At 25.3% G+C, this 15,487-nt stretch overlaps 4 protein-coding genes across 12 annotated transcripts in view; 2 read left to right on the forward strand and 2 right to left on the reverse strand.

Annotated features, from left to right (window-relative positions):
• Positions 1 to 1,859: 1,859 nt before the first annotated feature.
• Positions 1,860 to 6,594, reverse strand: LOC106786353 (cyclin-G1). Of its 6 annotated transcripts, none has more exons than XM_014747620.1 (6): positions 6,507 to 6,594; positions 3,639 to 3,890; positions 3,132 to 3,548; positions 2,796 to 3,053; positions 2,465 to 2,673; positions 1,860 to 2,187 (listed from the first exon to the last, which is right to left on the reverse strand). In XM_014747620.1, exons 2-6 carry the CDS (start codon positions 3,756 to 3,758, stop codon positions 2,142 to 2,144), a joined length of 1,050 nt encoding a protein of 349 aa, XP_014603106.1. In that variant the 5' UTR covers positions 3,759 to 3,890; positions 6,507 to 6,594; the 3' UTR covers positions 1,860 to 2,141. The 6 variants fall into 6 exon arrangements, with proteins under 6 accessions (XP_014603106.1, XP_014603107.1, XP_014603111.1 ...); XM_014747621.1 differs by lacking the exon at positions 6,507 to 6,594 and adding an exon at positions 6,050 to 6,336; XM_014747625.1 differs by lacking the exon at positions 6,507 to 6,594 and adding an exon at positions 4,984 to 5,060.
• An 8-nt stretch (positions 6,595 to 6,602) lies between these two features.
• LOC106786354 (putative glutathione-specific gamma-glutamylcyclotransferase 2) lies at positions 6,603 to 9,264 on the reverse strand. Of its 4 annotated transcripts, none has more exons than XM_014747627.1 (3): positions 9,177 to 9,264; positions 8,091 to 8,259; positions 6,603 to 7,980 (listed from the first exon to the last, which is right to left on the reverse strand). In XM_014747627.1, exons 1-3 carry the CDS (start codon positions 9,194 to 9,196, stop codon positions 7,471 to 7,473), a joined length of 699 nt encoding a protein of 232 aa, XP_014603113.1. In that variant the 5' UTR covers positions 9,197 to 9,264; the 3' UTR covers positions 6,603 to 7,470. The 4 variants fall into 4 exon arrangements, with proteins under 4 accessions (XP_014603113.1, XP_014603112.1, XP_014603114.1 ...); XM_014747626.1 differs by having other exon boundaries at positions 8,091 to 8,294; positions 9,177 to 9,247; XM_014747628.1 differs by lacking the exon at positions 9,177 to 9,264 and adding an exon at positions 8,404 to 8,551 and having other exon boundaries at positions 8,091 to 8,294.
• LOC106786355 (eukaryotic translation initiation factor 4E type 3-like) lies at positions 8,992 to 11,272 on the forward strand. Its single transcript, XM_014747630.1, has 6 exons — positions 8,992 to 9,409; positions 10,055 to 10,175; positions 10,354 to 10,461; positions 10,535 to 10,657; positions 11,030 to 11,129; positions 11,225 to 11,272. The coding sequence occupies exons 1-6, from the start codon at positions 9,216 to 9,218 to the stop codon at positions 11,257 to 11,259; spliced, it is 681 nt and encodes a 226-aa protein (XP_014603116.1). The 5' UTR covers positions 8,992 to 9,215; the 3' UTR covers positions 11,260 to 11,272.
• A 3,139-nt stretch (positions 11,273 to 14,411) lies between these two features.
• LOC106786327 (rhythmically expressed gene 5 protein) overlaps positions 14,412 to 15,487 on the forward strand; it is a 3,089-nt gene continuing 2,013 nt past the window's right edge. The window contains exons 1-2 of the mRNA XM_014747571.1: positions 14,412 to 14,501; positions 14,864 to 14,913. Coding sequence (XP_014603057.1) covers positions 14,477 to 14,501; positions 14,864 to 14,913 — 75 coding nt within the window. The 5' untranslated portion in view covers positions 14,412 to 14,476. The remainder of the gene's footprint in view (positions 14,502 to 14,863; positions 14,914 to 15,487) is intronic.

A 15,487-nucleotide genomic window follows, 5' to 3' on the forward strand; every position in this document is an offset into this window, starting at 1 on the left:
ATTTCATAAAAAAAATCAATGTAATATTGTTTATAGGTATTATTATATTTTTTTTCAATAGCAAAAATATATTATAATTATATATATTTTACATGATTCTTAAATAATATTTTTATCTTAATGTTATAATAACTAAATCTTTTTTTATTCTGAAATAATTTTCTACAACAAAATTAAAATGTTATTGTAAATAATTTATTAGATTCAGTAAAAAGTTCGTTCGCATTTTTTCACAAAAAAACTAAAGTTTTGATTATGTAAAACATACGAAACAATTGTATATACCAAAACAAAACCATCAACAACAGTTAAAGTGAAATCGTATGCTAAAAAAGTATTGCTCTTGGTTTGGTCAACTTATTACCAAGAACAGCAAGCTGCCGTCAATGCGAACAGACTTTTTACTCAACCTAAATACTTATATAAACTATGTGTGATATTTAATTTTTTAAATACTATTATATTAATTATTTTTTTTAAGAAATATTCATTACTAATTTAATGAAATATTTTATAGTTATGTAATAATCGTCTTAAGAAGTAATACGTGTAATAATTTCATGATTCTTTTTATATGAGTGTGTACTTAATACATGCAAGAAAAATTTGTGCATTAAAGTTGTTCAATAAAATAATTATTATAAGAAATTAATTCATGTACTATATATAAGAGAATATCATATTTTGGTAATAACAGAAAATATATATTCTTATAAAAATATTATTCATAAAAGGTGATTATTGAGTATCAAAAGTTGTGCTTTTATAATTGGTAATACATAATTATTTTCTTGTATACTTACACAAGATAAAGAGAGCATGTAATAAATATTGGTAAAGAATTTTCATTAGAAACATATCAGAAGTTAAATAGATAGTTATAAATATAAAACCCAGATTAACAAATTATAATATTTTTGCAATTTTAAATTTGTAAGTTTAGATTATTAAGAAATAAAGTTAACATACACAATATTCAATATAAATATTATATAAAATCTTTTTATAACACGATATTTATATATATATATAGATATATATATAATAATAAAAATCTTTTTTAATGTACATGTAATTTTTTTCTACATGAATGATTTAAATTTATTTATTATGAACAGTTATAGAAATATATGAAATATAATAAATAAAAAGTAAATGCTCTCAATACTCAAGATTACATTATTAGATCAATTAAAAAATTATATTATGCACACGCATTTGTACATAAATATGTGTGTATTTTTATCATCCAATTCAAACACATTCGTATCATAAAAACTTTCAAGCAAAATCATTCTTCTATGTACAGACAATTTTCAGATGTATTCAATTTCTTTTTTCTTTAATATAAAAAAAGATACCCTATTTCGATAGAACATGATCAAGTATTTTACATTCTTACAATTTTTATTTTTTTTGTTTTTCATCTTTTACAATTACTTACAGGATGATAGTAAAAGATATAATCTCTTATCATTATTATTGATGTAAACCTATCAAATATTTTATAATATCTTTTATTGTTTCATTATTTTGCAAGGACCACTCTCTTGTGTGTAATATATAATGTATAAGTGCAAAATTTATCTTATATACTTTAACATTTTTCTTTTTTTTTACTCTCTCCCTCTCTATTAGAATAATACTATAAATATATAATTTTAAAATATCTGTCAAAAATGTATGTTATATAAACAACATATAAATATATTATATTATATAAATTTTCATTTTATAGAAGGAGGTAAATCGATTTTTTTCTATTATATTTAATTTCTTTTCTAATATTTTTTAAAATATTTATAACAAATAATTGTGGTTCGTATAATAAAAATAAAAATTATAATATTTTTCTAATTCATAAATTTTTTATTTTCATTTAGAAAATAGACTTTAGAAAAATTCAAAAATAAATAAAAAATAAAGAAACGAACAATTATATACACGTGTGTCATGCCCTTTCAAATAACATGATAAGATACTGACTTACATTGAATGATTTTCCATTTCCAAGAAACGCACAAGGTCTATATCATTTCTATTATTAAATATTATGTTGGAAAATGCTATTTTAAATCCTAATTCGTTCAGATACGATAGATTTTTCTTGCTTATTATTCCCTTATTATAAGCAAGATATATTAACGCCTCTTGTTTCCATGACGACGAGAGAACTTACGGTTTTTTCTAAAATAGATTAACAAAGATCTTAGATTATGCATAATAAAAATTATTAAACAAAATAATATATTTACCCCTAGATTAATAGATAATTAAAGTATTTAAAAAAAAATAGTCAGAGCGATTGCATTATAAATAATCCTAATATGAAGCCATAAATTGGTTATAAATTGGTTATAAATTGGAGTCAGAATATTTTTTGAGGTTTTACTTACATATTATTATTATATTTATCATTTATATACTTAAAATTTATCTAATTAAATAAAATGTCATAATTTACCTTATTCTACTTGGAGATGGAACTGGAGTGTGTTCAGCAATGACAGGTAAAACAGAAGTAAATTTATCAGTTGGACGCAAAAGACGTGCTGTACGTGAAGATAATTTCCATATGAGTCTTTGTCTATGTGGCGTTTGTTCTTGAGCATTATATTTATTTAAAACTGCACTTACAGCTTCATGAGTAGAAACATAGCTATCGCCTGAAATCTTTTTTTATAAAATAATATTAACATTTACTTAATAATATTACATTTACTATTTTAACATAATTTATAATCATCACATTGCTATCTATATATATTAGTCACTATATATAAATATAGTCATACCTTACATATTTTTTGTATTTCAGTAGAAAACTTTAGCAGTCTTAACATTTGATGTGCTGATGTTACAGATGAATTCATAGTAGAAGGACCAGCAGTCATAGATGTTGCAGAAGTATTAACATCTTTATTTGAATCTAATCGTGTAATGGTTGCTTTTAAATATGTACAGAATAAGACCAAAGCTACTTCCGATGGCCTTAAACTTGCACAATTTCCATTGCAAGCTATCATTTCTAATCTTAGAAAAAGTTCAGATTCCTAAAACGCATATATATAGATATAACTTAGAATTTTGAAAATATTACATATAATAACGATTATTTTAGCAATATTCACCATTAAAACATTAGTATATATATCACCAATACCCAAATGCAATGCAACAGTATGAAACATTGTATTGAACAAACGTAGAAAAGTTAATGATGTAATTGGCTGTATATCTGGTACCCATTCCAATTTATTACGTATTACTTCTGACATACGCTTAAGATCTCCACCAGTACACTTGCATTGAGAAATAGATACCAAATGATCAGCATCCAAAGATTGAGCCATTTGAACTGCTGCGATATGAAAAGCTGCCACACTGATGCAAGCCATATGTTTTGGTTTGGCTTTCATTTTAGTTAAAAACCGATCCATCAAATTAATAGCAAGAAAAAATACATCAGATGGTAAATCATACCATACTTTCAAACATCTTAATACATGAGCAGACCCATCCCGTGCTTCGATAGTAATCTCATCATTCTGTAGCATAGATTGATAGTATTTTATATTTCTTGCCTATATAAATATATGCGATATCTAAGATTAAGAAATAAAATGTTAATAACTTACTTGCGTTGTAGTGAGTAATTGAAGATCAGGTTGATATTTAACCTCCAGCACCAAAGCTTCTTGCAATTGTTCAAGTAGTGGGTGGATCGCATCCGGTACAGGAAAGCCTGATGTGTCCATTCTTATGTTGTGTGACAAAACCGCTTACTATGAAAACGGTAGAATTTTAGTATACAAATCAAAACGTTATTGATTGAATAACTAAAAATTCTGGTCACTCAATAAGAATGGCACAACTGGCTGGCCTTATATCTGTAAAATAAAAATATATAATATAAGTACATATTGTTAAGAATTTGAATTTTATTATAAAATAGAAGAGAATATATATACTTTGATATTTAAGTTAATCTCATGATATCCTTCTTTAATTTATCAGTACATAATAAGATTCAAAGAAAATCTCTTTGTGACGAATAGTATGTTATATTTATTCTACAAAATAAGAAACTCTGCAAGTAATCATGATTTCAAGGTTATCACAACATTCACTTATAAGAGAATCTACAAGTAAGATCATTTCAGGCGTAATTAGACCTTGATCAAAACTAGAATGAAACGAAAAGTTTCACGAAATGAAAACAAAGGAAGCAAATGGCATTACATGTTTGTAATATTTTCTCTTAATATATTTTATCTAACATGGACTAAAATTTCATTCGTACAAAAGAATACTTTTTATTTTGCATATACGTAATATTGCGTCGCAATTGCGCATTACGTACCGAAATGTACAATAAAAACTTAACGCGCTAGTTTCTTCACGACATTTTTCATCAATTTTTTAACGGACTATGTACATATATACGTTCATTTTTATCGTTACACTACGAACATCATGAAAAATGTTTTGGTAAAATTTCATACATAAAAATATTAATGCATGAAAAATCATTTGTATGTATTGAAAAGTTATTGTTAAATTATTGAAAATACGTGTTTATGATTGTTTTTTATTTTTTGTGTTCAGGACGATTCGATATCCATTTTTGGTATCTTTCAATGCAATATAAAATACTTTACTTTCTTACACAATATTTTTGCAAACACACCATGACAAATCTCACATAGATATGAGCTTATAAAAAATATCAAATCACATAACTTTGTATAGCTACATTTCATAATATGAAATTGGAAACTTGGTGCTCATTTACGGCATTATGAATAAAAATCTTTACTTAAACATATTTAAAAACAGTTACTTGGAAATGTCAAAAAAAATGGAAATTAATAACAGCTTTAATTTCTATTAAGCAAACAACTTAAGCATAAGGCATGCATTTTCCAAAAGTTTTTATTAAATAAATTTTCAAAAATTCTTTTCTCTTCCAACTATAATTACCGGAGCTTAATCACATTAAAAATGTATGGGATAAATGAGATAAGAAAATCCAAAAAACTCCAATTCTAAATTAAAACAAAGACTCGAAAATAAATAGGCAAATGTAACTATACAATAGTTTTTTTTAAATTATGAATAATATGTCAAACAAATTAAGACATGTACTATAACAAAATGATTATACCACGAAGTATTAAAATTATTTTTTGAATATTCATTTACATTAAATAAGTGATAAATGAACTTTGTCCAAATGATTTAGTGAGCTAAAAATATGATATTATTTTGTTTAATAATTTTTATCATCCAATTTATATATAGAAATTTTAAAAATAAATTATATATTTTTATCAAGATTAAAAAATGACCTATTGCTAAAAACAATAATCAGAGTAATTGCTTTTATAAACAATCGAAATATGAAGCCATAAAGTTGGTCATACTGTAGTATACGAATATTTTTGTGAGTCACTGTATATATTCTTTCTTTTTTCATAACGATCATTACTTGTACGAGTCTAATGAATTATTGGACAAAACTAAAAAGAATTCTTTCAAAAAAAACATTAATTTAAAAATATACTTAATTTTTAATTGTATCTATATATTTTTTTCAGATAATAGAAATGATACAAAAGTTGGACAATTATTGAGTTATACGCACAAGGACACGCATGTATATATACATAAACACAAAATGACGCAAGTGAAATACCTATATTTGTATAAAACTTAGATAAAAAATATTATTATGCTTAAATACGGGTGATAAAAAGAAAAGAAAATTAGATAAGTTATCATCTAGAAAGAAGAATTTTGAGAGAACAAATGAAAAAATTAAAATTAAAAACAAGCAAAAATAAAAATTCATTCCTTCTGACGTATATAAACCTACATATTTAATTGTAAGTGTTACGAAATTTTTTAAATCGTTCTTGAACGATCACTCTGTGTGTGTATTATTTTCCTTTTTTTATTTTATATTTAAATAAATGTACTATAATCAGTAATATTAATAACTAAATTAAAATATTTGTTGAGAAAATAAACAAACAAGTTCACTTACTTGAAAAGAGAAACTAAACGAAGATAGTATTGTTCGTATAATCTTCTTTACAAAGAAGAAGATAAAAGCAGAAGTATATAGTTCAAAGCGTCAATGACCAACAGCAAAACGAACTGTCAGTCGCAATATATGTGTATATATATAACGTATATATTTGTGTGTATATGTGGACCCACACGTTACACACACACACACTTTCGACCAAACTTTCGTAATCGAATCTTTTAAATCCTCTTGGTACAAATATAATATATATAAGTTACACACAATATAAGAAGAATTATATCCCTATTATTTTGTATATATACATAAACGAAAATTATATATATGTGGAAGAAAAAATTGTGAAAACAATCGAATGATTCAATTGAAATACTTCTACTTTTATTTCTTTCAAAAATAGATTAACTAAATCTGACGCAATAATTCAAAAAATAAATAAGAGTAGAACACAAACCATAAACGTATGGTACGTAGTATCTTCTTGAAAAAATGTGTGTACAGTAGCAGAGAAAAAACAAAAATACGTTGTAAGAAAAAAGTCGATACTCTGTTGAAAATATTCTTTATACGTATATATAGGTATACAAGTATGTACACATGCTCAAGTCTTGTATTCTCTTCGAGATCGTTCACGTGTTATAAAGTTTTTTAACTAACTTCGATTTCTATAGAAATTTCATTTCACACTTTATTTCCATCGGTCGATAAAATTAAAACAAATTTCAATTATTTTTTCAATTTGATTACACAAATTTAATTATATATATATATCCATGTATATATATGAAATAAACGTTGAAGCTGTGAAAATGTGTTCGAATTCGTCACCATCGGTCACCCCGTACTTTTCTAGAAAGAGGAAAGATTCTAGTAAATTTTATACAGCTGTTACTATTAATGGAACTAAGCACACGAGACCATCGACTTTGTTATTTCTCTCTCTTTTTTCTCTTACACGTACTCTTTTTTTCACTCACTCCCTCCTTAGCAATATTACCTCTTCTCTTTTTTAGCCACCATACACATTATATCTTTCTTTGTCCTCCCCTTCCCAGTACTGCTCACCTTCTACGCATGTGATGCAGTGACATATAACGCGGAAATATGAATTATAAGGATAGGATTGAAAACCAAATTAAACAATGTATTCATATAGATTGAATTTATATTTTCCAAAATTATATTTATCATGGAATGAATAGTTTTATACTTTAAATACGTTTTATATAGGAAATATTTTTTTATATACAAATAATTTTTTTTATTAATATAAAAGAAAATATTTCTTTAATTTTACAATAAGTTTGAAAAATGTTAAAATTTAATTAATAAAATATTATTATTTTTCAAATAATTTTTGTTATAGAATTAAATAGACTCTGTATATTGTATATAAATAAATTTTCTATATATTAATATTATTCGATTATTTCTTTCTCTGAATCTTTTTCCAACTTTTTCACAGTTTTCTCTAATAAAAACAAATATTCGTCGTTGGCATTTGGAATTAAGGTACGTACAACAGATGCTAATTTATAAAGATATTCTCTATTTGATCCGCTAGGACCATGTGCATTAAATATACAATTTGCTAATGTCTCTATATTTTCAACGCCTACATAATTAGGATTATCTTTGCTTCCTATGTAGATTGTCAGATAGAACGGATCTTTATCTGTAATCGGCTCTATAATTGTATTATTTGTATTTACAATATTGTCTAAGGAAGTAGAAGAAATACTTTTATCAACATCGCTAAGACTAGCATAAGGGTAAAAGAGAACGGTGTTCCTTTCATAGCCACCTTTTTCTCTGAAGTCTAAATGTGCAACAACATTATCTACATTTTCACCAGATATTTTATAAGCAAGACCCCACACTTCATCATTTGGATTGTCGGATGGAAGCAAGGTAACAACACGGCCGGGCTAAAAGTTATATATATATATATTATATGATTCAAAATTCAAAGTAAATATTAAGAAGATAGATTTAAGAACTTTTTACTAAACAATTCTATTTTTATTGTTGAACGCACCTTAGCGGGTGTTCCTCTGTGATCTGTACTTTTTTGATAAAACCGTCTCACATATCCCTTAATATAACCAATGATTCTTTTTTCATAAGGAAAATCAACTTTCCATATAAGAGATCCATAACCAAATACCCACATATTCCTTTGTTGACAAGAATTTTTATATTTGGATCTATACAAATATTCCACTTTATTTTTGTAAAGAATCTATTTAAACGAAAATTATTTAATTTTTAACCTAACCTATTCAACTTCATATGTCAAAATTTAATATATACAGTTAAAGAATTTGATACATTTGCGCAGGTATACGTACGTATTAAAGAACTCATACTTTTGTTTTAATTATAGGATAAGCAATCAAACTTGACAATCGTGTAAATAAAAAACCATATCTATATCTAAATACATAAACCTCTTTCTACCACCACATTGTTCATCATTGCATAGTATATAAAGTATATATATATATATATATATGTTGTACAAACTTTTCTTTCGTGACAATGTTCCCGCGCAATAATAACTGCGCATTTTTAAAAGAGTATGATGTATGTGTATTTAAATATAAACCATCAGAAAACTGTCCTTGCGTATATTCATAATATATAATTGAAAATATTTTATATATGTAAACAAAATTACAATTTATATGCATAATTAAAAAACAGGAACAAATATTTTAAATTAATCATATTTTAAGTTATATCCGGGATACAATTATTTTGAAGAGTAATAGTTAAATGAAAGATACAAAAAAATAAATGAGTTAATTTTTATTATTAAATATTATATAATATCGTATGCATATATATATACTTTTAAGTTTAATTTTATTGTTAGTTTATATTAATTTGTTTTAAATAAAGTTAGAAAGAGAAAATTAACAAGAGGTCGCTTTAAGACTTTTGTCCATATAAATAAACGAATAGTTATTGTTTATCACATTTACGTCGGTGCATTAGGTCGATCTAACTATATTTTATAAACGTAATTAGATCATAAATTCGCTGTTTTCTTTTGTTTTCATTTATTTATACAATCTTTTTTTTTATTAATATCTTACTTTCTCCCTCTTTCTCTCTGTACCTTTTTTTTTCCAATTGCATATGTGGCGAGAATTGTCATATGATTTCTGAAATAAAAACAAGTGCACATTGCGTTTCGAAAATGGCTGCGGTACAATGTGAGTTGAAAGATGACGATTCCCAATCAAACTTGTCGAAATCATCGGTATTTTCTAGCACAACTGTTAAAGCGATAGAAGAACATGACACCACTGGATTACCGTTACAATCTTCCTGGACATTTTGGTTAGACAAGTGAGTGGACAATGATTAAGTTTCATACGCATGTACCATTTATGTGTCTATAGCACTTATGCATCCGAAATTCCCTTTTTAAAACTTTCTCCTTTTCTCCTCTCTCTTGACTGTTTTATCGTTGTTTATTTATTTTCATTTATGGATTAATGTAAAAAAAAATGTTTATAATAAACAAATAAATAGAATATTAAATCAAAACTATATACAATTTTTAATCTGAAATTTTGGATGAAAAGTGCTATAAATCATTATATACTATCATTGTGACAATATTTGCATGTAAAATCAATATATTCGTCAAATAATCTTATGGATTTTTATTAACAATAATTTTAATGCCGAAATTTGATAAAATCGTATAAGATCATATATATTTTTTGAAGCTTGCAATTAGAGAAACAATTGATACGATTTGAAAAGAATATTTATGCTCTAATTTGATCAATAAATCTTGTCATTTAAATATTTTAACTTTTATTCTCTATTTACTTAATACAAAAATCTTTTCATTATTTACATAATTTAAAAAAAACCGTGTTGTATTGAATAATATTTGGTTCAAAAAAACATTGATTCATAACGTAATAAAATTAAACAAAAAAGTGTGAAAGAAGTTACAAAAAAAATTAATGAAATTAACAGAGCTATTTCTGGTACAACCGCCGAAGAATATAAAGCCAATTTAAAGAAGATTTATACTGTGAATACTGTACAAAGCTTTTGGGCAGTCTTCAATAACATTCCAAATGCTGCTGAAATACAGGTATTATCTTTTTGACACACACGTAAATCAATTTTGACTTACATTGCTATATTAGTAAGTCGAAATAACGTAATATGAAATATTATTTTTTGTCATAACGATAATAAATTTTAATACAAGAAATGATATTATTGGTTTTATTATGATAAAGAAGCATTAGGTGATATCGTATTCACAGGTTAAATATAGTTATCATCTGATGAGAGATGATAGATATCCTATATGGGAAGAACCTATCAATCAAAAAGGCGGAACATGGAGATTAAAATGTCATAAGTTTGACACTGTAAGAAATAGAACTCTTCGTGATGTATTTAACTATTTTATTTGTTAATATTAAATTTTTCAATATTTTTTAGGCTAAAATTTGGCAGGAAATAGTACTTGCGGCTATTGGAGAGCAGTTTTCTGAATGCATGGCAGAAGGAGATGAGGTCTGCGGTGTTACTGTCTCTATTAGGGATAGGGAAGATTTGATACAGGTATATTTTTTATTTTCTTTTGAATAATTATGCTAACACTTTAGAATATACTGTACATATTTCTGTAAATCGTAATAGATAGATAGATAAATCATTCATATCCATCATATAAACTTTGTAAGTCATATTTAGTAATGTAACTCCTAAGTGTTGTCTACCTTTGTCATATCTCCTTTCATTTACAGTGGTGTTATTACTCCTATTTTAGAATTCTTTGGCATCAGTAGTTCTATAAACTTTTTCCCTAACTTTCCTCCTATGTACTTCCATGTTATTCTGATATTCCATTTTATTCTGATGTATTTGCCTTCTTTAGCCGTTTTATCTGCACTTCGCGTAAATCATAATATTAAAAATGGTATATACTTTCAGATTTGGAATGTAAATGCTGCCTTAGCTCCTAAAGCGACGGTTTTACAAAGGGTTCATGTACTTCTACCAGAAGTAAATTTTCTTACTGAGTTTTATAAGGGTAACTTTTTTTTAATAAATCTTTCTTTCTTTTCTTTTTTTCATTATTTATTATTAAACATTAATTTTTTCTATAAATATATATAATTATTTCAGCTCATCAATCCCATCATGCGTATGGTCGATGCTAATATGTATACAATATAAAAAAGAAAAAACTGTTCAGTTAAATATATAATTTTATTTGAAAGAAATATAATAATATTATAATAATTAAATAATATTAATAATAAAATAATAATATAATAACAGTAATAATAACAGTAATAATAATAATAATAATAATAATAATTATCATCATAATAATAATCATAATAATAAAGTGAAACGAAATATGGATTTGAAATAAAGAAAAGAATAAGAACACTGTACAGAATAAGCCATCTGATGTACATGACAAAATTATACAGAAAAATCCGAAACCAAAGAGAAAGATTGATAAAAATCACAGAACAAATAAGCATATTCGGCTTAATTAAATGAGCTGAAACAAACAACACGAACAATGCCTAACAAAAGCAGAATGCACCACCCAAAAGCAGTGATTAAAAGAATAACATAGTCCAGAAAAACAGAAAGATAAGATTAATAGCATAATAGTTAAAAATCTATTGACATACTTTGATAATATAAATTACACAACGCAGTAATCAAAACCTCATACCTCATAATATATATATCTTAAATGATACAAACATAAAAACAAAAGAAGAAAAATACATTACTAATAAGGTACACCCATTAGCAATAGAAATAAAAGATATATGGAAACAAGAAGACGTAAAAATAGTGCCAATAGTCATATCAGCAATGGTAATCACTGAAAACGCTCGGATAAAATCTAGCAAACATAGGAATAGATCCACAAATATGGAGTAAAACCAGATGAACCGAATAATTGGAAAAAAGTAATATGAAATATAAATAAAGAAAATTCTATCATTTTTTTTTGTTCCGTAACTGTAAAATCAAAACAATATTTTACTGAATCTTTTTAATTTCAATATTCATAAATAATCACGCCTACATATAAGTAATTTTTTTACATTGCTTATATCATACAGTGTTTGTTAAATTCAAACATAATTGTTATATTCGCTTTTTTACATGCACAATAACAAATATATATTTTTATATATCTGTAATTTATCTAATTATATGTGTATATATACATATATATAGAAAGAGAGAATACATGATCATTGTCATTATTCGAGAATGGACTATAATTGTTTATACATATAAGACAAAAATGTATATATATATATTTATAAATGCAAATAATGTTTTTCTCTTTAATTAAAATTTTTTATAACACAAAATATACTCGATTCGTATATAACAGTAACACCATCAATTTATGTGATATTGGTAGTCAAAATTGTTATTTCCCCTGACGTCAACAACGAAATCTTTTAAAATGAAAACACATTTTGTAGGAATTTCGAGATCATTAAATTATATCTAAATCGTTTTTAATGTATGCGTCTCGCATCCTTCGAGATTGATGTCATCGAGTCTCTACTTTCACAAAAAAAACACGATTCTAATATACAAATTTGTAATTTTAAATTTAATAAACAAACTTATTTATACCTTTTTTTTTATTAGATATTAACAATCAAATAAACGATCTTTTCCTTTTTTTATGAAATATAAATTTTTGTAATAATTATTTCTAGATCAAACCAAAAACTAACATAAAACAAAATTATTTTATTAGAGATTTTACATGCCATATAAGTAAAAAATAAATAGAAAAAGAAAAAATAAATTCCGTTATATGTATGTTCTGGCTCACATTATTATTCAATTTACTATTCGGACCAAAACCAGCATGCAGATTTCGGATAAATATACGAAAGGTACGGATAGGAGTCTGATAGCGGTCGTATTGGCGCCGGTAGTTAAATTACCACGTGTTTTATTTATGACACCATTAAAGATTTACTAAGCCTTTAGGTATGTCTTGCACATTTATTTGGAAACCGATGACAGATTTATCTACAGGAACTATGAACCGATATTAACATTTGTTCGTATATTGATAGTCTTGATAACGTTGATTTATTATTTTCTTGCTAATTATCGAAGTAAAAAAATATTAACATATCTTTTGTTCGTAAATCACAAATACTGTATGTATATATTTATATATATATATATATATTACTGCATTGAACGAAAAGGAAATGACATTAAATAATATACTCGGTCAGTAACAAGTCTTCGAAAATATTTTATTATTTGTGTTCCAAATAAAATCCGATAAATATTACAATATTAATAAAATTAATATATATATATACAGCTAGTTAGCTATAAATTATTATTATCAAGAGAAATTATAAATTTTTTTTTAATTTTAATACTATTGCATTAGGTCATTCTTAATACAAAAAGTTTATTTAAAAAACTGATGGAAGATATTTACATGATACTTACATACACACATATATACGTATCTATTACATATATAGATATAGTTTTGTGATAACGTCATCGAACAGTAATCTGAGACATAAAAATATGATGCTCTCACGGAAGCATCTCCGGTATTTCAAGGTATGGGAGAAACCAAAATTTTTTGACGTCTGCTATTCGATGACGAAGTCTGCTTTTTTTTTCAAAACAGCCACATGCCTTATTAACATGCACACGTCGAAATATTGCAGGTAAAAGTTGTTATCAATTAAAATTCCTCTTTCCAAGGCATATCCGTAAATATATTAACAAAAATTATTTTTTTCTATTTCTTTATTTGTTTAATGATTTATAATTGTCGAAAAATAACGTCACATCATAAATATATATTTATACATATAAATAAAAGTGAAACTGAGAATTTGTCGTTGTTCGTAGTATACAATTAAAAAAAACATATTTTTTATTTACATTTTTACAAATGACGATGATGTATATATATATGTATGTAATAAATACATTATATATCTACTGTAAAAAAACGTGTAAAATATATTCATTTCAATTAATAATATATATGTCGTGTGATGTGTGTATATAAATCGAGATATCTTTATTTAATCAATTGTTCCCCCAAAAAGATAGTGCAAAGTACAGCATTTCCCCCATCCCTCTACCTTCTGGGGGGAATTGTTTGATAGAAATAAAGTAGAAATATCCGGTGGCACACATACATATATATATATCCCTATTTAAATAATATATATATATATGTATATGAATATATGAATAATACATATTGGAGAAGCGACACGATTTTAGCGCCAACTATTATATAGTGGGAGAAACCGTAAGTAGCACCACCGTTGCGTAGTAGAAGGAAGTGGGAGTACCGCGAAACAACAACTTGTGGTAGAACATAAAATGAAATGTTTTGAACGATTCAAAGGTAGTACTGCGTCGATCAGTTGTTGAGAACGTATATAAATATATACATAAATATATATTCGTGCAGATTAAAAATTAGCTCTCTCTTTTTCTTTTTTCTATAACACATTACGTTTAACTAAAATATAAATGGTGTAGTGTTTTAACAGTAAATACATATATGAACAGATAATAAATTTTGTGATATATTATTTTTCATTTTTTCACAAATTTTCAATGATATACGTAATAATCCTCGAGTGAGATATACACATATATACACACACATTCATATATATTATATTAAACATTAAAAAAAAAACAAGATGAAAACTCTAATGATTTTTTCCACCATTTTTCTCATTTCTTTTATGACAATGCAAGTCATTGGATCAGCAATACCAATGTGGGAATTCCTTTCGAGAGAAGAAAAGGTGAGTAAGATAATGTTCGAAGTATGTATGTAAATAATATATGAACATCTTTAATCATGATCATTATATATATTTATTAGACTTTATGATTATATTATACGAAACAGAACACATAACTTTTCATTAGATAAAAAAGAAAAATTTTTTAAATATTGAAATGAACTAATCATTTTAATTATTTTATGCTTTCATTTAGAACCTGATCGAGAAATATTCTCTTTTGTTTTTTTCTCTTTCTTTATAAAATATAATATTTTATAAGTAATAACTGAAATATATTTATTTTATTAAGAATAGTATACGATACGTAAATACGTGATTAACGTTCTCCAGTTGAAGTTCAAGCTTACACACTCGACCTAGGTACTAAATATCTTTCTATTATAATACGTATATGTATACACGTGTATATATTGCCTCGTATAATCAACACAAATCTTAAAGTTGACTGTCCTTGTATTTTCTTCAGATTTCAAGGTTTAATACTTTATTGAGCATTTGTATAAATGCCAACATACACACGTACAAAGAAAAGGAGAAGAAGAGAGAGTATTATAATTAAAATATATGACAT

This window comes from Polistes canadensis, unplaced genomic scaffold (assembly GCF_001313835.1).
Source record: "Polistes canadensis isolate GaletaPanama2010 unplaced genomic scaffold, ASM131383v1 scaffold_72, whole genome shotgun sequence".
Taxonomy (NCBI): domain Eukaryota; kingdom Metazoa; phylum Arthropoda; class Insecta; order Hymenoptera; family Vespidae; genus Polistes; species Polistes canadensis.